The 25,775-nt window shown below is 37.7% G+C and overlaps 1 protein-coding gene across 1 annotated transcript; it reads right to left on the reverse strand.

Moving 5' to 3' along the window:
- Nucleotides 1-2,088: 2,088 nt before the first annotated feature.
- Nucleotides 2,089-24,703, reverse strand: foxo3a (forkhead box O3A). The gene is made up of 2 exons (XM_061924486.1): nt 23,867-24,703; nt 2,089-4,522 (listed from the first exon to the last, which is right to left on the reverse strand). The coding sequence occupies exons 1-2, from the start codon at nt 24,356-24,358 to the stop codon at nt 3,335-3,337; spliced, it is 1,680 nt and encodes a 559-aa protein (XP_061780470.1). The 5' UTR covers nt 24,359-24,703; the 3' UTR covers nt 2,089-3,334.
- Nucleotides 24,704-25,775: the final 1,072 nt, after the last annotated feature.

The following is a 25,775-nucleotide window of genomic DNA, read 5'->3' on the forward strand; positions in this document are numbered from 1 at the left end:
ATTAACCAAATTGGGAGGCGTTGAAATCCCCAATGCTAATCGGTAGCATGTTAATGGAAAAGCCCATTTACGTTAGCATCAAGCTAGCGCGTTTTTTTTTGGAAAAGTGAAACCAGACGTTGGAACGTTTTTTTTGGAGTCGATTTCTTTGTTGGCATTGTTGGATTTGATGTGAAATCCAAATCGGGATTTGGTCAGTCTCTACTAAACGGTACCAATTGGTACTTTTGTTTGGGCTTAAGTAGCAGAATACACCTGCATATTCTATAGTCATTGGTACCTTTCACATGGGAACCGATGCGATACCGGTACCAATTTTTCGTACTTTTGTGTGTTGATAAATATTATTTTTGATAATAAAATCGAATTATTTTATCGCAACATTTAAACATGAGCTGATTATGATAACTGCTAACCAGTATCTTCTTTCAGTATCACTGAGTCTTATTTTGCAAGTATGACACTAAGTTGCACGAATTTAGTCTGTTGTTGTGCCCTAAAAAGTATTAATACTGTATAAGTATTGTACTTAGTTACATGCGTCTTTGTAGTGGTTTTTATTAACCAAATTGGGAGGCGTTGAAATCCCCAATGCTAATCAGTAGCATGTTAATGGCAAAGCCAATGTATGTTAGCATCAAGCTAGCGCGTTTTTTTTGGAAAAGTAAAAGCTGACTTTACTTACGTTGGAATGATTTTTTTGGAGTCGATTTTTTTGTTGGCATTGTTGGATTTGATGTGAAATCCAAATCGAGATTTGGTCAGTCTCTACTAAACGGTACCAATTGGTACTTTTGTTTGGATTTAGTGGCAATACATTTTTATTTTCTATAATAACAATCTTTTTTATTTTATTTGACAATGCGCTGATAAGTGTGATGTTCAGTTTAGGCATGGGTACTGAATTGGGTCATTTTATGTGGACCAAACATATCCCATGGGTACTAGGGGGTACCTTTTCATGTGAAGTCAAACCATATTTTTGATACCTTTTTGTAGCACGCGACTTGGCGCTGGCTCAAGACTCGCGCCAACAAAGAAAGACTGTCTCATAGAAAGCGCTCAAAACTAGAGTGAAGCTCCACTTTAAAAAAAAAAAAAAAAGCGCTAGCTTAATGCTAATTTACATAGGATATGCCATATACATGCTACCGATTAGCATTTGCACATTTGTTCATGAAAACCTTACCTTATTGTAAGGTTTTCATGAACAAATGTGCAAATGCTAATCGGTAAAAAAAAAAAAAAAAAAAAAGCGCTAGCTTAATGCTAATTTACATAGGATATGCCATATACATGCTACCGATTAGCATTTGCACATTTGTTCATGAAAACCTTACCTTATTGTAAGGTTTTCATGAACAAATGTGCAAATGCTAATCGGTAAAAAAAAAAAAAAAAAAAAAGCGCTAGCTTAATGCTAATTTACATAGGATATGCCATATACATGCTACCGATTAGCATTTGCACATTTGTTCATGAAAACCTTACCTTATTGTAAGGTTTTCATGAACAAATGTGCAAATGCTAATCGGTAGCATGTATATGGCATATCCTATGTAAATTAGCATTAAGCTAGCGCTTTTTTTTTTTTTTTTTTTTTTTTTTTTACCGATTAGCATTTGCACATTTGTTCATGAAAACCTTACAATAAGGTAAGGTTTTCATGAACAAATGTGCAAATGCTAATCGGTAGCATGTATATGGCATATCCTATGTAAATTAGCATTAAGCTAGCGCTTTTTTTTTTTTTTTTTTTTTTTTTTTAAAGTGGAGCTTGACTGTAGTTTTGAGCGCTTTCTATAAGACAGCTGGTGCGTAATAAGTAAAATACTTACAGTGTTAACACTTTGTAGGACTCAACAAAATACAACACATTTAACCCAATGGCAAAGACTACTTCCCGAGTACAGCGACACACTGTAACGTCTTGTAATTGATACTGCATGAAAATACTACTAAATGATAATTTAATGTCAATATCAGCTCAATGTTAAACATTTTATTATCAACATTTATCACCACATGAACACACACTAAAGTAAAGAAAATCGATATCGTCGAGTACGGATACTGATCCCAGGTACTTTATCGGTTTTATGTCATATCATATTTTCTGTCCCCGTCATATTTTTGTATTTTGACGGATCGACTGCTGAATTTCTCCAGTTATTGCTTATTTTCCTACGCTTCTGAGTATCATTTGCAAGTACGCATACATTTCAGTCTGTCCTAAGTGTGTTGCCGTAGTCAGGAAGTAGTCTTTGCCATTACGTTTTGTCTTATGTTGAACCCGACAAAGTGTTTATACTGTAAATATTACACTTACTACACAGTATTCATTGACAAATTTGGGGGCGTTGGAATTGCCATGTAAAATCGCTAATGCTAATCATTAGCGTGTATATGGGATATCCAATGTAAATGAGTTTTGAGCTAATGGAGCCTTACTTCTGAGCGTTTTCTACCACGATTGTAACGTTAGTTGCAGGCGGTTTGCTACAAATACGCCAAGTTCCGACTCTACAACCGGACGTAAGGTATCAAAATATTAGATTTTACGTGAGTAAGGAAATTAGGTCGGTACTTCGATTCAGTCCAGTCCTTACATACCCGTCCCTAGTCCAGTTTTATCTTATTTCCGTACACTTCTGAGTGTCATTTGCAAGTACGCATTCATTTCAGTCTGTCCTAAGTGTGTTGCCGTAGTCAGGAAGTAGTCTTTGCCATTACGTCTTGTCTTACGTTGAACCCGGCAAAAGTGTTGACACCGTAAATATTGCACTTACTTCACGATTTCCATTGACAAATTTGGGGGCGTTGAAATCGCCATGTAAAATCGCTAATGCTAATCATTAGCGTGTATATGGGATATCCAATGTAAATGAGCTTTGAGCTAATGGAGCCTTACTTCTGAGAGTTTCCTACCACGATTGTAATATTAGTTACAGGCGGTTTGCTACAAATACGCCAAGTTCCAGACGTGCAGCAAAGGTATCAAAATATTAGATTTTAGGTGAGTAACGGAATTAGGTTGGTACCTCAATCCAGTCCAGTCCTTACTTCCTAAGTACTTACTGCACAGGTTTTGGTGCCGTGCCAAAAATACCAGAGCGAAGACTAAACCAACCAACCAAAGTGCGCAGTGAGTCAAAAGTTGGACCTAAAACCGAGTACGGTGTGAACGCAGCCTTCAAAGTCCACCAGGGTCCTTCAAAGATCTAAACCCGAGTACGAGTGTGAACGCAGCCTTCAAAGTCCACCAGGTCGGATGTGAAAATAAGAGGACATAAACAAACTTCCACTAGTTGAGTCCATGTCGTGTCCGGAGCTCTCAGCTTTGGACCCAGTTCTGCGCCGACGTCTGTTTGGCGCCGGAGAAGCCCCCCGGGTTGATGTTGGCATTGTGGGCGGCGTCGAAGCTGAGGTCCAAGCAGTCGGCCTCCATCAGCTCGTTCCGGATGATGGAGTCCATGTCGCACTCCAGGCTTCCGTTAAAGACCTCCAGGTCCAAGTCGGCGGGAAAGCGGTCCTGGTTCTTCCCGGGGGACTTCAGGTGCTTGGCCTCGCCGTTGTTGGCTTGCCAAGCGGGCGGGTTTTGGGCTTGGCCGGCACCGCCGTGGTCTTTGCGCAGCAGGAGGGCGTTGCGGCGGGAGTTCTGCAGGGCGATGGCGGCGCTGGCCTGCGACATGAGCGGGTCGGACTGCGTGAGCATGACGTCGCTGTGGTCCAGGCTGAGGAGGTCCTGCAGGGTCTGGTGGTTGCTGAAGTGCGGGGCGCAGGAGAAGGTGGTCTGCTTGTTCTCCTGGATGGTCTGCATGGGCGACTGGCGCAGGCTGGTGATGGACGGCGGGCTGAAGAGAGGATTGGGACCGTAGCTCCCCACCGGACTGCCCAGTCCGCCTCCCGAGCAGCTGAAAGTGAACACGGAGCTTCCCTGACCTTTGTCGTCCTCGCTGGGAGGAGGCTGCTGCGCCGCCGTCAGGCTGATGTTGTCCAAAAGGTTGTCCATCAGGTTGTCGGACAGACCGTCGTTGAGGTTCATGGTCCCCGCCAGGTCGGAGAGGCCGGCGGGCACGGTGGACGGCGACATGCTGCTGGGGCTGGAGTACAACATGGGGGACAGGGGGGAGCTGTCGGCGGGGACCTCGTCCAGCTCCAAGTTGGCCAGGATGGGCGACAAGCGGCCGCTCAGCGTGCTGGCGTTGGAGTTGGTCCGCGAGCGGAAGTCGGTCCAGGCGTCCAGTTCGTCGCTGCTCCGGGAGGTGGGACTCCCCGTCCACTTGGAGAGGCTCTCGGAGCTGCCGTCCTGGGCGGCCTGCAGCGAGGCCTTCTTCTTGGTGGCGCGGCCCCGGGCGCCCTTGATGTACTTACTGTTGTCCATGGAGACGGCGCGGCGCCGCGGCGCTTTGCCCCCTTTGCCGCCGTCCGGGTTGACCATCCACCATGAGCTCTTGCCCGTGCCTTCGTTCTGGACTTTGACGAAGCGGCTGTGGAGGGACAGATTGTGCCGGATGGAATTCTGGAAGGGACGACAGAAAAAGTAGTGAGGACAACAAAAAGGAACCCGACGCCGCTTTCGAAGGTCGGGACAAAAGTTGTCAAACTAAGCGCAGTACTTGGCGGCAACCGGCAGGGGCGGCAACTGGCTCACCGTGCCAAAAGAAGACGACGAAGGTAAATTAAGCTACATGATTAGAATCAGAAGTACTTTAATAATCACAGAGGGGAAATCAAGATTTTCAGCACAATCCCATTCAAGATCAGACAAACATTACAGGGAGACAGAACAGGATCAAACATTACAGGGAGACAGAACAGGATCAAACATTACAAAAAGAAAGAACAGGATCAAACATTACAGGGAGACAGAAACAGGATCAAACAATACAGGGAGACAGAACTAGATCAAACATTACAGGGAGACAGAAACAGGATCAAACATTACAGGGAGACAGAACAGGATCAAACATTACAAAAAGACAGAACAGGATCAAACATTGCAGGGAGACAGAACAGGATCAAACATTACAGGGAGACAACAGTATCAAACATTGCAGGGAGACAGAACAGGATCGAACATTACATGGAGACAGAACAGGATCAAACATTACAGGGAGACAGAACAGGATCAAACATTACAAAAAGACAGAACAGTATCAAACATTACAGGGAGACAGAAACAGGATCAAACATTACAGGGAGACAGAAACAGGATCAAACATTACAGGGAGACAGAAACAGGATCAAACATTACAGGGAGACAGAAACAGGATCAAACATTACAGGGAGACAGAAACAGGATCAAACATTACAGGGAGACAGAAACAGGATCAAACATTACAGGGAGACAGAAACAGGATCAAACATTACAGGGAGACAGAAACAGGATCAAACATTACAGGGAGACAGAAACAAGATCAAACATTACAAAAAGACAGAACAGGATCAAACATTACAGGGAGACAGAACAGGATCAAACATTACAGGGAGACAGAACAGGATCAAACATTACAGGGAGACAGAACAGGATCAATAATAATGATATATTTATACATCAATTATATATTATTTAATTAATTGTATATATTTATTTTTATTTCATTTAAAAAAATTATATATTAGTTATATATTATTAATTATATATTTTTTACATTTGAATTAAAAAATATATTTTCAAACTAATTGTCATATTTTCTTTAAATGTGTTAAAAACCTATTTAAAATGTGTTAAATTAAATTACGTATTTAATAAAAAATACAACTTATTCAATATATTATATAAACAATTATATGTAATATTCTCATTTCTGTATATATTAAAAAAAATGTCTTGTAAAGGTAATAAAAACTGATGTGTCCCCTTTTTTTTTTTTTTTTTTTTTTTTACAATCTACAATCAAAAGGTCATCTGAGTAAGGGTATCGTCATGATGGCGATACAGGTGACGAGGCTGGAAACTATCACGATACAAGTCAATATCGATAATTATTGATATTTTTTAAAATAAAGACCAGGAGAACGAAATGTTAAATGTCCACATTTTCATTACAAATATTGACATGTGACATCTTTATATCAACAAGAAACTATAAGACATGACAACTGTAGCTTTTACAAATGATTAGGTGTCACTGTTCGATTCCCGCTGCTGCACATTGCAGACACGTACCGTACCGCCCACACGCCGTCTGAGAGGATAAATCCTTCCCCTCCCCCACAGCAGCTCCTGATGTTGACCCACATTCTTCTAGTCAGCTGATTGATGGTCACTGGGACCTTGTAGTTTGTCACGTAGCCTCAAAGTCTCTTTTTCAATTCAATGGAATAATTACATGCTAGTGTTGCTAATGTATTGTTAGCATGTAGCTCACATAGTCATGCTAGTGTTGCTAACCTACTATAATGTATTGTTAGCATGTAGCTCACATAGTAATGCTAGTGTTGCTAACCTACTATAATGTATTGTTAGCATGTAGCTCACATAGTCATGCTAGTGTTGCTAACCTACTATAATGTATTGTTAGCATGTAGCTCACATAGTTATGCTAGTGTTGCTAACCTACTATAATGTATTGTTAGCATGTAGCTCACATAGTCATGCTAGTGTTGCTAACCTACTATAATGTATTGTTAGCATGTAGCTCACATAGTCATGCTAGTGTTGCTAACCTACTATAATGTATTGTTAGCATGTAGCTCACATAGTCATGCTAGTGTTGCTAACCTACTATAATGTATTGTTAGCATGTAGCTCACATAGTTATGCTAGTGTTGCTAACCTACTATAATGTATTGTTAGCATGTAGCTCACATAGTCATGCTAGTGTTGCTAACCTACTATAATGTATTGTTAGCATGTAGCTCACATAGTCATGCTAGTGTTGCTAACCTACTATAATGTATTGTTAGCATGTAGCTCACATAGTCATGCTAGTGTTGCTAACCTACTATAATGTATTGTTAGCATGTAGCTCACATAGTCATGCTAGTGTTGCTAACCTACTATAATGTATTGTTAGCATGTAGCTCACATAGTCATGCTAGTGTTGCTAACCTACTATAATGTATTGTTAGCATGTAGCTCACATAGTCATGCTAGTGTTGCTAACCCTACTATAATGTATTGTTAGCATGTAGCTCACATAGTCATGCTAGTGTTGCTAACCTACTATAATGTATTGTTAGCATGTAGCTCACATAGTCATGCTAGTGTTGCTAACCTACTATAATGTATTGTTAGCATGTAGCTCACATAGTCATGCTAGTGTTGCTAACCTACTATAATGTATTGTTAGCATGTAGCTCACATAGTCATGCTAGTGTTGCTAACCTACTATAATGTATTGTTAGCATGTAGCTCACATAGTCATGCTAGTGTTGCTAACCTACTATAATGTATTGTTAGCATGTAGCTCACATAGTCATGCTAGTGTTGCTAACCTACTATAATGTATTGTTAGCATGTAGCTCACATAGTCATGCTAGTGTCGCTAACCTACTATAATGTATTGTCTAGTGTTGCTAACCTAGCACGATGCTAAATGTATTGTTAGCATGTAGCTCACATAGTCATGCTAGTGTTGATAACCTAGCATGATGCTAAATGTATTGTTAGCATGTAGCTCACATAGTCATGCTAGTGTTGCTAACCTAGCATTACTTTAAAATGTAATGTTAGCATGTAGCTCACAGTCATGCTAGTGTTGCTAACCTAGCATTACGTTAAAATTTAACTTTAGCATGTAGCTCACATAGTCATGCTAGTGTTGCTAACCTAGCATGATGCTAAATGTATTGTTAGCATGTAGCTCACATAGTTATGCTAGTGTTGCTAACCTAGCATTACGTTAAAATGTAATGTTAGCATGTAGCTCACATAGCTATGCTAGTGTTGCCAACCTAGCATTATGTTAAAATGTAATGTTAGCATGTAGCTCACATAGCTATGCGAGTGTTGCTAACCAAGCATTAACTTAAAATGTAACGTTAGCATGTAGCTTACATAGCTATGCTAGTGTTGCCAACCTAGCATAATGTTAAAATGTAACGTTAGCATGTAGCTCACATAGTCATGCTAGTGTTGCTAACCTACTATAATGTATTGTTAGCATGTAGCTCACATAGTCATGCTAGTGTTGCTAACCTACTATAATGTATTGTTAGCATGTAGCTCACATAGTCATGCTAGTGTTGCTAACCTACTATAATGTATTGTTAGCATGTAGCTCACATAGTCATGCTAGTGATGCTAAATGTATTGTTAGCATGTAGCTCACATAGTCATGCTAGTGTTGCTAACCTACAATAATGTTAAATGTATTGTTAGCATGTAGCTCACATAGTCATGCTAGTGTTGCTAACCTAGCATTATGTTAAAATGTAATGTTAGCATGTAGCTCACATAGCTATGCTAGTGTTGCTAACCTAGCATTACATTAAAATGTAACATTAGCATGTAGCTCACATAGCTATGCTAGTGTTGCCAACCTAGCATTATGTTAAAATGTAATGTTAGCATGTAGTTCACATAGCTATGCTAGTGTCGCTAACCTAGTATGATGTCAAAATGTATTGTTAGCATGTAACTCACATAGTTATGCTAGTGTTGCTAACCTACTATAATGTATTGTTAGCATGTAGCTCACATAGTCATGCTAGTGTTGCTAACCTACAATAATGTTAAATGTATTGTTAGCATGTAGCTCACATAGCTATGCTAGTGTTGCTAACCTACTATAATGTATTGTTAGCATGTAGCTCACATAGTCATGCTAGTGTTACTAACCTACTATAATGTATTGTTAGCATGTAGCTCACATAGTTATGCTAGTGTTGCTAACCTAGCACAATGCTAAATGTATTGTTAGCATGTAGCTCACATAGTCATGCTAGTGTTGCTAACCTAGCATGATGCTAAATGTATTGTTAGCATGTAGCTCACATAGTCATGCTAGTGTTGCTAACCTACAATAATGTTAAATGTATTGTTAGCATGTAGCTCACATAGTCATGCTAGTGTTGTTAACCTAGCATTGCGTTAAAATGTAACGTTAGCATGTAGCTCACGTAGTTATGCTAGTGTTACTAACCTAGCATTATGTTAAAATGTAACGTTAGCATGTAGCTCACATAGCTATGCTAGTGTTACTAACCTAGCATTACGTTAAAATGTATAGTTAGCATGTAGCTCACATAGCTATGCTACTGTTGCTAACCTAGCATGATGTCAAAATGTAATGTTAGCATGTAGCTCACATAGCTATGCTAGTGTTGCTAACCTAGCATGATGTCAAAATATAACATTAGCATGTAGCTCACATAGTCATGCTAGTGTTGCTAACCTAGCATTACGTTAAAATGTAATGTTAGCATGTAGTTCACATAGTTATGCTAGTGTTGCTAACCTAGCATTACGTTAAAATGTAACGTTAGCATGTAGCTCACATAGTCATGCTAGTGTTGCTAACCTAGCATTACGTTAAAATGTAATGTTAGCATGTAGTTCACATAGTTATGCTAGTGTTGCTAACCTAGCATTACGTTAAAATGTAACGTTAGCATGTAGCTCACATAGTCATGCTAGTGTTGCTAACCTAGCATTACGTTAAAATGTAATGTTAGCATGTAGCTCACATAGTTATACTAGTGTTGCTAACCTAGCATTATGTTAAAATGTAACATTAGCATGTAGCTCACATAGCTATGCTAGTGTTGCTAACCTAGCATTACATTAAAATGTAATGTTAGCATGTAGCTCACATAGCTATGCTAGTGTTACTAACCTAGCATTACGTTAAAATGTATTGTTAGCATGTAGCTCACATAGTTATGCTAGTGTTGCTAACCTAGCATTACGTTAAAATGTAACGTTAGCATGTAGCTCACATAGTCATGCTAGTGTTGCTAACCTAGCATTACGTTAAAATGTAATGTTAGCATGTAGCTCACATAGTTATGCTAGTGTTGTTAACCTAGCATTGCGTTAAAATGTAACGTTAGCATGTAGCTCACATAGTTATGCTAGTGTTGCTATCCTAGCATTACGTTAAAATGTAATGTTAGCATGTAGCTCACATAGTCATGCTAGTGTTGCTAACCTAGCATTACGTTAAAGTGTAATGTTAGCATGTAGCTCACATAGTTATGCTAGTGTTGCTAACCTAGCATTACGTTAAAATGTAATGTTAGCATGTAGCTCACATAGTTATGCTAGTGTCGCTAACCTAGCATGATGTCAAAATGTATAGTTAGCATGTAACTCACATAGCTATGCTACTGTTGCTAACCTAGCATTACGTTAAAATGTAGTGTTAGCATGTAGCTCACATAGCTATGCTAGTGTTGCTAACCTAGCATTACGTTAAAATGTAACGTTACCATGTAGCTCACATAGTTATGCTAGTGTTGCTAACCTAGCATTACGTTAAAATGCAACCTTAGCATGTAGCTATATAATAGTTTGAATGTTGAAGAGTTGGAATTTCCAGGAAAACCGAAATTTGGTATGGAACTTGGGAAAGTGTTAGTTTGAATGTCCAGGATGAGTGGAATGTGTTGATGTTGGAATGGTTTGAATAGCTTGAAAAATGTGGGAATTGTGCAACTTGGAAAAATGTCCCATTCATTTCAATGGGAACTTCCTGGAAATTTGGAAAAAGTGAGATTTAAAAAAAAACAAAAAAACGATTAATAGCATGAATGTCCCAAATGAGCTGAATTGGTTGGTGTTGGAATTGTTCAAATCGGTCAAAAAATGTTGAATTAGTAACAGTTTTTGATAGAGAAATTCCTGGAATTTCGGGAAAACCAGGAATTTTTCTAGTTCCTTTACCAACACCGGATTTTAATTCTTCATGCTATTCAAACCATTCCACCTTCAATACATTCCACTCATCCCAACACTTTCCCAAGTTCCAAACCAAATTTCGGTTTTCCTGGAAATTCCAACTCTTCAACATTCAAACCATTCCAACATTCAAACTATTCTTACATTCATACTACATTCTTGGTAAAGGAAGTTGGTAAAGAAACTAGAAAAATTCCAGGTTTTCCCGAAATTCCAGGAATTTCTCTATCAAAAACTGTTACTAATTCAACATTTCTTGTCCGATTTAAACAATTCCAACACCAATCAATTCAGCTCATTCATGCTCCTAATCATTTCCCCAAATTTCCAGGAAGTTCCCATTGAAATGAATGGGACATTTTTCCAAGTTGCACAATTCCCACATTTTTCAACCTATTCAAACAATTCCAACATCAACACATTCCACTCATCCTGGACATTCACACTAACACTTTCCCAAGTTCTAAATAATTCCAGGAATTCCCAGAATTCCCTTGTTTTCACCCTTTTTTATGTTGACTACACCTTTCACATTTTCAACCCACTTCAAGCGTTCCACCGTCAAAACATTCCTCTTAATCAGGACAAAAATCTAAGTTTTTTTAACTAGAAAAATTCCCAGTTTTCACAAAATTCCAGGAATTCCGTAATACCATCTTTTTCTCCAGATTTTGGCGCGCTCTACCTTCCACATTTTTCATCCAATTGAAAGCGTTCCAACTTCAAACTGTTCAGCCTATTTGGGAATCATGAGCTTTCCTTTGACAAATTCCCCAAATTTCCAGATTTCCAGGTTTTCTGGGGCATTTTTCCCATTCAAAATGAATTGGACATTTTTCAAACTTCCACCATGTCCACATTTTTCAACCGATTCAAACCATTCTACCTTCAACACATTCCACTCATCCTTTTTTTGAAATTAAAAACAAATTCCAGGAATTCCCAGAATACCCAGTTTTCCAAGTCCTATTTTCACTCTTTTTTTCTGGTGACTCCCACATTTTTCCACCCATTTCAAGCGTTCCACCATCAAAACATTCCTCTTAATCAGGACAAAAAACAAAGTTGTGTTTTGAACAAGAAAAATTCAGTTTTCCCAAAATTCCAGGAATTCTGTAATACCATTTCTCAATTCAACATGTTACTACTTCAACATTTCTTGACCAATTTATTTAAAAAAAAAACTAACACCAACCCAACCATTTTCAAAAAAATTCCGGCTTTTCCCGAAATTCCCATTTTTTTCTGAAATTCCCATTGAAATGAATGAAACATTCATTAAAATTCCACAATTCGCACATTTTTCATTTGATTCAAACGGTTCCAACTCCAAAATATTCAGCCTGTTCAGGAATTGTGTGCTCAACTTCAACAATTATACTAACAATTCCTGGATTTCCCATAATTCCTTTTTCTTTTTTTTTTGCATTTTCCCCATTCAAAATGAATTGGACATTTTTAAAACTTCCACCGTTTCCACATTTTTCAACCGATTCAAACCATTCCACCTTCAACACATTCCACTCATCCTTTTTTTGAAATTAAAAACAAATTCCAGGAATTCCCAGAATACCCAGTTTTCCAAATCCTATTTTCACTCTTTTTTTTCCTGGTGACAACTTCTCCCACATTTTTCAACCCATTTCAAGCGTTCCACCGTCAAAACATTCCTCTTAATCCCAAGAAAAAAATCAGTTTTCCCAAAATTCCAGGAATTCTGTAATACCATTTCTCAATTCAACATGTTACTACTTCAACATTTCTTGACCAATTTAAAAAAAAAACTAACACCAACCCTTTCAAGATTTTTTTTTTAACCATTTTCAAAAAAATTCCGTCTTTTCCCGAAATTCCCATTTTTTTCTTAAATTCCCATTGAAATGAATGAAACATTCATTAAAATTCCACAATTCGCACATTTTTCATTTGATTCAAACGGTTCCAACTCCAAAATATTCAGCCTGTTCAGGAATTGTGTGTGCTCTACTTCAACAATTATACTAAAAATTCCTGGATTTCCCATAATTCCTTTTTCTTTTTTTTGCATTTTCCCCATTCAAAATGAATTGGCCATTTTTCAAACTTCCACAATTCCCAAATTCTTCAAACCATTCCACCTTCAACACATTCCACCATCCTGGACATTCAAACTAACATTTTTTCAAGTTAAAAAAAATTCCAGATTTTCCTGAAATTCCTTAATACCATTTACTACTTGAACAATTCCTGCCCAATTTAAACAATTTCAACACCAACCAACTCAGCTCACTCAGGACATTCATGCGCCTACTCTTTTTCAAAAAATCCCGCTTTTCCCCAAATTCTCAAATTTCCAGGAATTCCCAGAATTTCCTTGTTTTCACCCTTTCTTATGTTGACTACACCATCCACATTTTCAACCCACTTCAAGCGTTCCACCGTCAAAACATTCCTCTTAATTAGGACAAAAAACTAAGTTGTTTTTTGAACTAGAAAACATTCCCAATTTTCCAAAAATTCCAGGAATTCCGTAATACCATTTCTCAATTCAACATGTTACTACTTCAACATTTCTTGACCGATTTAAACACCAACCAATTCAGAACATTCATGCTCCTAATCATTTTCCAAAAAAAATCCCACTTTTCCCCAAATTCTCAAATTTCCAGGAAGTTCCCATTGAAATGAATGGGACATTTTTCCAAGTTGCACAATTCCCACATTTTTCAAGCTATTCAAACCATTCCAACATCAACACATTCCACTCATCCTGGACATTCAAACTAACACTTTCCCAAGTTCCAAACCTAATTCCGGTTTTCCTGGAAATTCCAACATTCAAACATTCAACCTCTTCTTACATTCATACTACATTCTTGGTAAAGGAACTAGAAACATTCCAGGATTTTCCCATTGAAATCAATTGGCCATTTTTCAAACTTCCACCATTTGCACATTTTTCAACCGATTCCAACCATTCCACCTTCAACATATTCCACTTTATTCCAAGTTTTAAAAAAATTCCCAAAATTCCCAGTTTTCCAAATTCTATTTTCATTTTTTTTCAATTTTTTTCAATTATCAACCCACTTCAACCGTTCCACCATCAAAACATTTTTCTTAATCAGGACAAAAAACATTGTTTTTTGAACTGGAAAAATTCCCAGTTTTCCCGAAATTCCAGTAATACCATTTTTCAGTTAAAAATGTTACCGCGTCAACATTTCTCGACTGTTTAGACCAATTCAGCTCATCCAGGACATTCATGCTTCTAATCATTTTCCAAAAAAATCCCGCTTTTCCCAAATTTCCAGGAAGTTCCCATTGAAATGAATGGGACATTTTTCCAAGTTGCACAATTCCCACATTTTTCGACCTATTCAAACCATTCCAACATCAACACATTCCACTCATCCTGGACATTCAAACTAACACTTTCCCAAGTTCCAAAACCAAATTTTGGTTTTCCTGGAAATATAAACTCTCCAACATTCAAACCATTCCAACATTCAACCTCTTCTTACATTCATATTACATTCTTGGTAAAGGAACTAGAAACATTCCTGGTTTTCCAGAAACTCCAGGAATTTCTCTATATAAAACTGTTACTAATTCAACATTTCTTGACCGATTTAAACAATTCCAACACCAACCAATTCAGCTCATTCAGGACATTCATGCTCCGAATCATTTTTTTTTTAGATCCCGCTTTTCCCAAAATTCCAGGATTTTCCCATTGAAATTAATTGGCCATTTTTCAAACTTCCACCATTTGCACATTTTTCAACCGATTTAAGCCATTCCACCTTCAACATATTCCACTTTATTCCAAGTTTTAAAAAATTCCCCAAATTCCCAGTTTTCCAAATCCTATTTTCATTTTTTTTTTCTGGTGACTCCCACATTTTTCAACCGTTCCACCATCAAAACATTTTTCTTAATCAGGAAAAAAAAACAAAGTTGTTTTTTGAACTGGAAAAATTCCCAGTTTTCCCGAAATTCCAGTAATACCTTTTTTTCAGTTAAAAATGTTACCGCGTCAACATTTCTCGACTGTTTAGACCAATTCAGGACATTCATGCTTCTAATCATTTTCAAAAAAAATCCCGCTTTTCCCAAATTTCCAAGAAGTTCTCATTGACTACTCATTTACTACTTCAACAATTCTTGACCAATTTAAACAATTTCAACACCAACCAACTCAGCTCACTCAAGACATTCATGTGCCTACTCTTTTTAAAAAAAATCCTGCTTTTCCCCAAATTCTCAAATTTCCAGGAATTCCCAGAATTCCCTTGTTTTCACCCTTTTTTATGTTGACTACACCATCCACATTTTCAACCCACTTCAAGCGTTCCACCGTCAAAACATTCCTCTTAATTAGGACAAAAAACTAAGTTGTTTTTTGAACTAGAAAACATTCCCAATTTTCCAAAAATTCCAGGAATTCCGTAATACCATTTCTCAATTCAACATGTTACTTCTTCAACATTTCTTGACCGATTTAAACACCAAGCAATTCAGAACATTCATGCTCCTAATCATTTTCCAAAAAAAATCCCACTTTTCCCCAAATTCTCAAATTTCCAGGAAGTTCCCACTGAAATGAATGGGACATTTTTCCAAGTTGCACAATTTCCACATTTTTCAACCTATTCAAACCATTCCAACATCAACACATTCCACTCATCCTGGACATTCAAACTAACACTTTCCCAAGTTCCAAACCTAATTCCGGTTTTCCTGGAAATTCCAACATTCAAACATTCAACCTCTTCTTACATTCATACTACATTCTTGGTAAAGGAACTAGAAACATTCCAGGATTTTCCCATTGAAATTAATTGGCCATTTTTCAAACTTCCACCATTTGCACATTTTTCAACCGATTCCAACCATTCCACCTTCAACATATTCCACTTTATTCCATGTTTTAAAAAAATTCCCAAAATTCCCAGTTTTCCAAATCCTATTTTCTTTTTTTTTTCTGGTGACTCCCACATTTTTCAACTGTTCCACCATCAAAACATTTTTCTTAATCAGGACAAAAAAACAAAGTTGTTTTTTGAACTGGAAAAATTCCCAGTTTTCCCGAAATTCCAGTAATACCTTTTTTCAGTTAAAAATGTTACCGCGTCAACATTTCTCGACTGTTTTCACCAATTCAGCTCATCCAGGACATTCATGCTTCTAATCATTTTCCAAAAAAAATCCCGCTTTTCCCAAATTTCCAGGAAGTTCTCATTGACTACTCATTTACTACTTCAACAATTCTTGACCGATTTAAACAATTTCAACACCAACCAACTCAGCTCACTCAGGACATTCATGCACCTACTCTTTTTCAAAAAATCCCGCTTTTCCCCAAATTCTCAAATTTCCAGGAATTCCCAGAATTTCCTTGTTTTCACCCTTTTTTATGTTGACTACACCATCCACATTTTCAACCCATTTCAAGCGTTCCACCGTCAAAACATTCCTCTTAATTAGGACAAAAAACTAAGTTGTTTTTTGAACTAGAAAACATTCCCAATTTTCCAAAAATTCCGTAATATCAATTCAACATGTTACTACTTCAACATTTCTTGACCGATTTAAACACCAAGCAATTCAGCTCATTCAGAACATTCATGCTCCTAATCATTTTCCAAAAAAAATCCCACTTTTCCCCAAATTCTCAAATTTCCAGGAAGTTCCCACTGAAATGAATGGGACATTTTTCCAAGTTGCACAATTCCCACATTTTTCAAGCTATTCAAACCATTCCAACATCAACACATTCCACTCATCCTGGACATTCAAACTAACACTTTCCCAAGTTCCAAACCTAATTCTGGTTTTCCTGGAAATTCCAACATTCAAACATTCAACCTCTTCTTACATTCATACTACATTCTTGGTAAAGGAACTAGAAACATTCCAGGATTTTCCCATTGAAATCAATTGGCCATTTTTCAAACTTCCACCATTAGCACATTTTTCAACCGATTCCAACCATTCCACCTTCAACATATTCCACTTTATTCCATGTTTTAAAAAAATTCCCAAAATTCCCAATTTTCCAAATCCTATTTTCATTTTTTTTTCTTCTGGTGACTCCCACAATTTTCAACCCACTTCAACCGTTCCACCATCAAAACATTTTTCTTAATCAGGACAAAAAACAAAGTTGTTTTTTGAACTGGAAAAATTCCCAGTTTTCCCGAAATTCCAGTAATACCTTTTTTTCCAGTTAAAAATGTTACCGCGTCAACATTTCTCGACTGTTTAGACCAATTCAGGACATTCATGCTTCTAATCATTTTCAAAAAAAAATCCCGCTTTTCCCAAATTTCCAGGAAGTTCCCATTGAAATGAATGGGACATTTTTCCAAGTTGCACAATTCCCACATTTTTCAACCTATTCAAACCATTCCAACATCAACACATTCCACTCATCCTGGACATTCAAACTAACACTTTCCCAAGTTCCGAACCAAATTTTGGTTTTCCTGGAAATTCAAACTCTCCAACATTCAAACCATTCCAACATTCAACCTGTTCTTACATTCATACTACATTCTTGGTAAAGGAACTAGAAACATTCCTGGTTTTCCCGAAATTCCAGGAATTTCTCTATCAAAAACTGTTACTAATTCAACATTTCTTGACCGATTTAAACAATTCCAACACCAAACAATTCACTCATTCAGGACATTCATGCTCCTAATCATTTTTTTTTTAGATCCCGCTTTTCCCAAAATTCCAGGATTTTCCCATTGAAATTAATTGGCCATTTTTTAAACTTCCACCATTTGCACATTTTTCAACCGATTCAAACCATTCCACCTTCAACATATTCCACTTTATTCCATGTTTTAAAAAAATTCCCAAAATTCCCAGTTTTCCAAATCCTATTTTCATTTTTTTTTCTTCTGGTGACTCCCACAATTTTCAACCCACTTCAACCGTTCCACCATCAAAACATTTTTCTTAATCAGGACAAAAAACAAAGTTGTTTTTTGAACTGGAAAAATTCCCAGTTTTCCCGAAATTCCAGTAATACCATTTTTCAGTTAAAAATGTTACCGCGTCAACATTTCTCGACTGTTTTGACCAATTTAGCTCATCCAGGACATTCATGCTTCTAATCTTCTTTTTTTTTAAATCCTGCTTTTCCCAAAATTCCAGGACTTTCCCATTGAAATTAATTGGCCATTTTTAAAACTTCCACCATTTGCACATTTTTCAACCGATTCCAACCATTCCACCTTCAACATATCCCACTTTATTCCAAGTTTTAAAAAAATTCCCAAAATTCCCAGTTTTCCAAATCCTATTTTAATTTTTTTTTCTGGTGACTCCCTCATTTTTCAACCCACTTCAACCGTTCCACCATCAAATTTTTTTTCCTAATCAGGACAAAAAACTTTTTTGAACTGGAAAAATTCCCGAAAATTTCCCGAAATTCCAGTAATATATTTTTTTCAGTTAAAAATGTTACCGCGTCAACATTTCTCGACTGTTTAGACCAATTCAGCTCATCCAGGACATTCATGCTTCTAATCATTTTCAAAAAAATCCCGCTTTTCCCAAATTTCCAGGAAGTTCCCACTGAAATGAATGGGACATTTTTCCAAGTTGCACAATTCCCACATTTTTCAAGCTATTCAAACCATTCCAACATCAACACATTCCACTCATCCTGGACATTCAAACTGACACTTTCCCAAGTTCCAAACCTAATTTTGGTTTTCCTGGAAATTCAAACTCTTCAACATTCAAACTATTCCAACATTCAACCTCTTCTTACATTCATACTACATTCTTGGTAAAGGAACTAGAAACATTCCTGGTTTTCCCGAAATTCCAGGAATTTCTCTATCAAAAACTGTTACTAATTCAACATTTCTTGACCGATTTAAACAATTCCAACACCAAACAATTCACTCATTCAGGACATTCATGCTCCGAATCATTTTTTTTTTTTTAAATCCCGCTTTTCCCAAAATTCCAGGATTTTCCCATTGAAATTAATTGGCCATTTTTCAAACTTCCACCATTTGCACATTTTTCAACCGATTCAAACCATTCCACCTTCAACATATTCCACTTTATTCCATGTTTTAAAAAAATTCCCAAAATTCCCAATTTTCCAAATCCTATTTTCTTTTTTTTTTTCTTCTGGTGACTACCACATTTTTCAACTGTTCCACCATCAAAACATTTTTCTTAATCAGGACAAAAAACAAAGTTGTTTTTTGAACTGGAAAAATTCCCAGTTTTCCCGAAATTCCAGTAATACCTTTTTTTCCCGTTAAAAATGTTACCGCGTCAACATTTCTCGACTGTTTAGACCAATTCAGGACATTCATGCTTCTAATCATTTTCACAAAAAAAATCCCGCTTTTCCCAAATTTCCAGGAAGTTCCCATTGAAATGAATGGGACATTTTTATAAGTTGCACAATTCCCACATTTTTCAAGCTATTCAAACCATTCCAACATCAACACATTCCACTCATCCTGGACATTCAAACTAACAATTTCCCAAGTTCCAAACCAAATTTTGGTTTTCCTGGAAATTCCAACATTCAAACCATTCCAACATCAACACATTCCACTCATCCTGGACATTCACACTAACACTTTCCCAAGTTCCAAACCTAATTCCGGTTTTCCTGGAAATTCCAACATTCAACCTCTTCTTACATTCATACTACATTCTTGGTAAAGGAACTAGAAACATTCCTGGTTTTCCCGAAATTCCAGGAATTTCTCTATCAAAAACTGTTACTAATTCAACATTTCTTGACCGATTTAAACAATTCCAACACCAAGCAATTCACTCATTTACTCATCTTTTTTTTTTTTTAAATCCCGCTTTTCCCAAAATTCCAGGATTTTCCCATTGAAATTAATTGGCCATTTTTCAAACTTCCACCATTTGCACATTTTTCAACCGATTCCAACCATTCCACCTTCAACATATTCCACTTTATTCCAAGTTTTAAAAAAATTCCCAAAATTCCCAGTTTTCCAAATCCTATTTTCATTTTTTTTCCCCTGTAACTCCCACATTTTTCAACCCACTTCAACCGTTCCACCATCAAAACATTTTTCTTAATCAGGACAAAAAACGAAGTAGTTTTTTGAACTGGAAAAATTCCCAGTTTTCCCGAAATTCCAGTAATACCTTTTTTTCAGTTAAAAATGTTACCGCGTCAATATTTCTCGACTGTTTTGACCAATTCAGCTCATCCAGGACATTCATGCTTCTAATCATTTTTTTTTTTAAATCCCGCTTTTCCCAAATTTCCAGGAAGTTCCCATTGAAATGAATGGGACATTTTTCCAAGTTGCACAATTCCCACATTTTTCAAGCTATTCAAACCATTCCAACATCAACACATTCCACTCATCCTGGACATTCAAACTAACAATTTCCCAAGTTCCAAACCAAATTTTGGTTTTCCTGGAAATTCCAACATTCAAACCATTCCAACATTCAACCTCTTCTTACATTCATACTACATTCTTGGTAAAGGAACTAGAAACATTCCTGGTTTTCCCGAAATTCCAGGAATTTCTCTATCAAAAACTGTTACTAATTCAACATTTCTTGACCGATTTAAACAATTCCAACACCAACCAATTCAGGACATTCATGCTCCGAATCATTTTTTTTTTGGATCCCGCTTTTCCCAAAATTCCAGGATTTTCCCATTGAAATGAATTGGCCATTTTTCAAACTTCCACCATTTGCAAATGTTTCAACCGATTCCAACCATTCCACCTTCAACATATTCCACTTTATTCCAAGTTTTAAAAAATTCCCAAATTTCCCAGTTTTCCAAATTCTATTTTCATTTTTTTTTCTGGTGACTCCCACATTTTTCAACCCACTTCAACCGTTCCATCATCAAAACATTTTTCTTAATCAGGACAAAAAACTAAGTTGTTTTTTTAACTGGAAAAATTCCCGAAAATTTCCCGAAATTCCAGTAAAACTTTTTTTTCAGTTAAAAATGTTACCGCGTCAACATTTCTCGACTGTTTAGACCAATTCAGGACATTCATGCTTCTAATCATTTTCAAAAAAAAATCCCGCTTTTCCCAAATTTCCAGGAAGTTCTCATTGAAATGAATGGGACATTTTTCCAAGTTGCACAATTCCCACATTTTTCAAGCTATTCAAACCATTCCAACATCAACACATTCCACTCATCCTGGACATTCAAACTAACACTTTCCCAAGTTCCAAAGCAAATTCCGGTTTTCCTGGAAATTCAAACTCTTCAACATTCAAACCATTCCAACATTCAACCTGTTCTTACATTCATACTACATTCTTGGTAAAGGAACTAGAAACATTCCTGGTTTTCCCGAAATTCCAGGAATTTCTCTATCAAAAACTGTTACTAATTCAACATTTCTTGACCGATTTAAACAATTCCAACACCAACCAATTCAGCTCATTCAGGACATTCATGCTCCTAATCATTTTTTTTTTAGATCCCGCTTTTCCCAAAATTCCAGGATTTTCCCATTGAAATTAATTGGCCATTTTTCAAACTTCCACCATTTGCACAGTTTTCAACCGATTTAAGCCATTCCACCTTCAACATATTCCACTTCATTCCAAGTTTTAAAAAATTCCCCAAATTCCCAGTTTTCCAAATCCTATTTTCATTTTTTTTTCTTCTGGTGACTCCCACTTTTTTCAACTGTTCCACCATCAAAACATTTTTCTTAATCAGGAAAAAAAAACAAAGTTGTTTTTTGAACTGGAAAAATTCCCGAAAATTTCCCGAAATTCCAGCAATACCTTTTTTTTCAGTTAAAAATGTTACCGCGTCAACATTTCTCGACTGTTTAGACCAATTCAGGACATTCATGCTTCTAATCATTTTCAAAAAAAATCCCGCTTTTCCCAAATTTCCAGGAAGTTCCCATTGAAATGAATGGGACATTTTTCCAAGTTGCACAATTCCCACATTTTTCAACCTATTCAAACCATTCCAACATCAACACATTCCACTCATCCTGGACATTCAAACTAACACTTTCCCAAGTTCCAAACCAAATTTTGGTTTTCCTGGAAATTCAAACTCTCCAACATTCAAACCATTCCAACATTCAACCTCTTCTTACATTCATACTACATTCTTGGTAAAGGAACTAGAAACATTCCTGGTTTTCCCGAAATTCCAGGAATTTCTCTATCAAAAACTGTTACTAATTCAACATTTTTTGACCGATTTAAACAATTCCAACACCAACCAATTCCACTCATCCTGGACATTCAAACTAACACTTTCCCAAGTTCCAAACCAAATTTTGGTTTTCCTGGAAATTCAAACTCTCCAACATTCAAACCATTCCAACATTCAAACTATTCTTACATTCATACTACATTCTTGGTAAAGGAAGTTGGTAAAGGAACTAGAAAAATTCCAGGTTTTCCCGAAATTCCAGGAATTTCTCTATCAAAAACTGTTACTAATTCAAAATTTTTTGACCGATTTGAACAATTCCAACACCAAACAATTCAGCTCATTCAGGACATTCATGCTCCTAATCATTTTCCCGAAATTCCAGGAATTTCTCTTATCAAAAACTGTTACTAATTCAACATTTCTTGACCGATTTAAACAATTCCAACACCAACCAATTCACTCATTTACTCATTTTTTTTTTTTTTAATCCCGCTTTTCCCAAAATTCCAGGATTTTCCCATTGAAATTAATTGGCCATTTTTCAAACTTCCACCATTTGCACATTTTTCAACCGATTCCAACCATTCCACCTTCAACATATTCCACTTTATTCCAAGTTTTAAAAAATTCCCAAAATTCCCAGTTTTCCAAATCCTATTTTAATTTTTTTTTTCTGGTGACTCCCACATTTTTCAACCCACTTCAACCGTTCCACCATCAAAACATTTTTCCTAATCAGGACAAAAAACAACGTTTTTTGAACTGGAAAAATTCCCGAAAATTTCCCGAAATTCCAGCAATACATTTTTTTCAGTTAAAAATGTTACCGCGTCAACATTTCTCGACTGTTTTCACCAATTCAGCTCATCCAGGACATTCATGCTTCTAATCATTTTCAAAAAAAATCCCGCTTTTCCCAAATTTCCAGGAAGTTCCCATTGAAATGAATGGGACATTTTTATAAGTTGCACAATTCCCACATTTTTCAACCTATTCAAACCATTCCAACATCAACACATTCCACTCATCCTGGACATTCAAACTAACACTTTCCCAAGTTCCAAACCTAATTCCGGTTTTCCTGGAAATTCCAACATTCAAACATTCAACCTCTTCTTACATTCATACTACATTCTTGGTAAAGGAACTAGAAACATTCCAGGATTTTCCCATTGAAATCAATTGGCCATTTTTCAACCGATTCCAACCATTCCACCTTCAACATATTCCACTTTATTCCAAGTTTTAAAAAAATTCCCAGTTTTCCAAATCCTATTTTCATTTTTTTTTCTGGTGACTCCCACATTTTTCAACCCACTTCAACCGTTCCACCATCAAAACATTTTTCTTAATCAGGACAAAAAACTAAGTAGTTTTTTGAACTGGAAAAATTCCCAGTTTTCCCGAAATTCCAGTAATACCTTTTTTTCAGTTAAAAATATTACCGCGTCAACATTTCTCGACTGTTTAGACCAATTCAGCTCATCCAGGACATTCATGCTTATAATCATTTTCAAAAAAAAAATCCCGCTTTTCCCAAATTTCCAGGAAGTTCCCATTGAAATGAATGGGACATTTTTCCAAGTTGCACAATTCCCACATTTTTCAAGCTATTCAAAGCATTCCAACATCAACACATTCCACTCATCCTGGACATTCAAACTAACACTTTCCCAAGTTCCAAACCAAATTCCGGTTTTCCTGGAAATTCAAACTCTCCAACATTCATCCTGTCAGCATTTCACTTCAACTTCAGCATTGGAACATTCCCACCTCGTCTAGTTAAAAATGTAGTTTATATTTTGACCCACAAAGAACGACGTGCGTGTATTTTCTCTCACCTTCCACCCGGCCGAGCTGTTGCTGTCGCCCTTGTCCTTGAAGTAGGGCACGGAGCGGACCATCCAGTCGTAGATCTGGGACAGCGTCAGTCTGCTGTCGGGGGAAGACTCGATGGCCTGCGTGATCAGGTCCGCGTACGAGTAATTCCCCCACGCGTTCCTGCGGGCTGAACACTTCCTCGCCTGCTGCGGAGCCGCCGCCGCCGGTGCGAGCTGAGCCGAGGAAGGCGAGCCCTCCCCGGCCTCGTCGCCCCGGAGCTCCGGCGGCCGCGGGGCGAGCGCGCCGTCGTCCCCCCGCGGGGTCTCGCCACTCCCCGCGCCGCCTCCCTCCTCGTCATCCTCTTCCTCCGGGATGACGTCATTCGCCCCCGCTTTCCCCGCGCCACAGTCCGGACGCGGCAGCGGCCAAGTGCACGAGCGCGGCCGCTTCTGGGGCTCGAAGTCCGGGTCGATGTCCACGCTCGGCGGCGCCTCGTCCTCCTCCTCGGCCATTGTCGGCGTCACTCGGCTCGCATTCCATCAAGCGCCGCGCGGCATGCCAGCAGAGCACCGAGCATCGTCCGCCCCCCGGTGGTCCTCATCACCGTGCAGGCTGGGGGTCTCGAGCTCATTCACAAATTGCACCGCAACACGTCATCCTTCATCTTGCAGAAGTCTGCTGCCATCTTGCACATCTTCATCTTGCACAACTCTGCTGCCATCTTGCACATCTTCATCCTCCTCCTCCTCCTCCTCCTCGCCAACAAAAAGCACTGCAGAAATGTGGCGCCGCCCACTCAGCAGCTCGCGGGAACGTGGACAACATCCTCCACGGTCATGATGCAAGCGTGTCATTCAAGGTGCGAGGAAAGGAAGAAAAAAAAAAAGCCTCCCTTTCCTCCTCCTCCTCCTCCTCCTCCTCCTCCTCCTCCTCCTCTTCTACTGGGCTGGCCACAAGTATGGAGATGAAAAGTGACGTCATGCTCTCACTGCAACGCACGGGGATGCCCAGCAGGGGGCGTTAAAAGGCTGGTGTGGGATATTTAGCCCACAAGTGCAGATGCAAAAACACAAGAGGGAAACATAAACGTTTCTACACACAGCTACAAAAGTAAAACAATGAAAAAGAAAAGAAAAGCAATGACTAATGCATATTGCACAGAGTAGGCCATTTCTACATACAGCTACAAAACTAAAAGTAAAAAAAAATGGGTGACAACTAATGCATATTGCACAGAGTAGGCCTTTTCTACATCCATCCATCCATTTTCTACATACAGCTACAAAATTAAAACAATGAAAAACCAAAAAAAAAGAGCGACAACTAATGCATATTGCACAGAATAGGCCATTTCTACATACAGCTACAAAAATAAAACAAACAAAAAAAGAGCAACAACTAATGCATATTGCACAGAGTAGGCCTTTTCTACATCCATTTTCTACATACAACTACTAAAGTAAAACAATAAAATAAAAAAGGGCAATAACTAATGCATATTGCACAGAGTAGGCCATTTCTACATACAGCTACAAAAGTAAAACAATGGGGGAAAAAAAAGAAAAAGCAATGACTAATGCATATTGCACAGAGTAGGCCTTTTCTACATCCATTTTCTACATAAAACTACTAAAGTAAAACAATAAAAAAAAAGGGCAATAACTAATGCATATTACACCGAGTAGGCCATTTCTACATACAGCTACAAAAGTAAAACAAAACAAAAAAGGGCAACAACTAATGCATATTACACCGAGTAGGCCATTTCTACATACAGCTACAAAAGTAAAACAAAACAAAAAAGAGCAACAACTAATGCATATTGCACAGAGTAGGCCTTTTCTACATCCATCCATCTATTTTCTACATACAGCTACAAAAACAAAACAAAAAAAATGAGCAACAACTAATGCATATTGCACAGAGTAG

This window comes from Nerophis lumbriciformis, linkage group LG29 (assembly GCF_033978685.3).
Source record: "Nerophis lumbriciformis linkage group LG29, RoL_Nlum_v2.1, whole genome shotgun sequence".
NCBI classification, from domain to species: domain Eukaryota; kingdom Metazoa; phylum Chordata; class Actinopteri; order Syngnathiformes; family Syngnathidae; genus Nerophis; species Nerophis lumbriciformis.

Excerpts from the sequence above, each read along its gene's own strand:
- foxo3a (XM_061924486.1), bottom strand. The coding sequence starts at position 24,358 with ATGGCCGAGGAGGAGGACGAGGCGCCGCCGAGCGTGGACATCGACCCG. Across the intron at positions 4,523-23,866 it reads ACAGCTCGGCCGGGTGGAAG|AATTCCATCCGGCACAATCT; the intron begins GTGAGAGAAAAT and ends CGTCCCTTCCAG.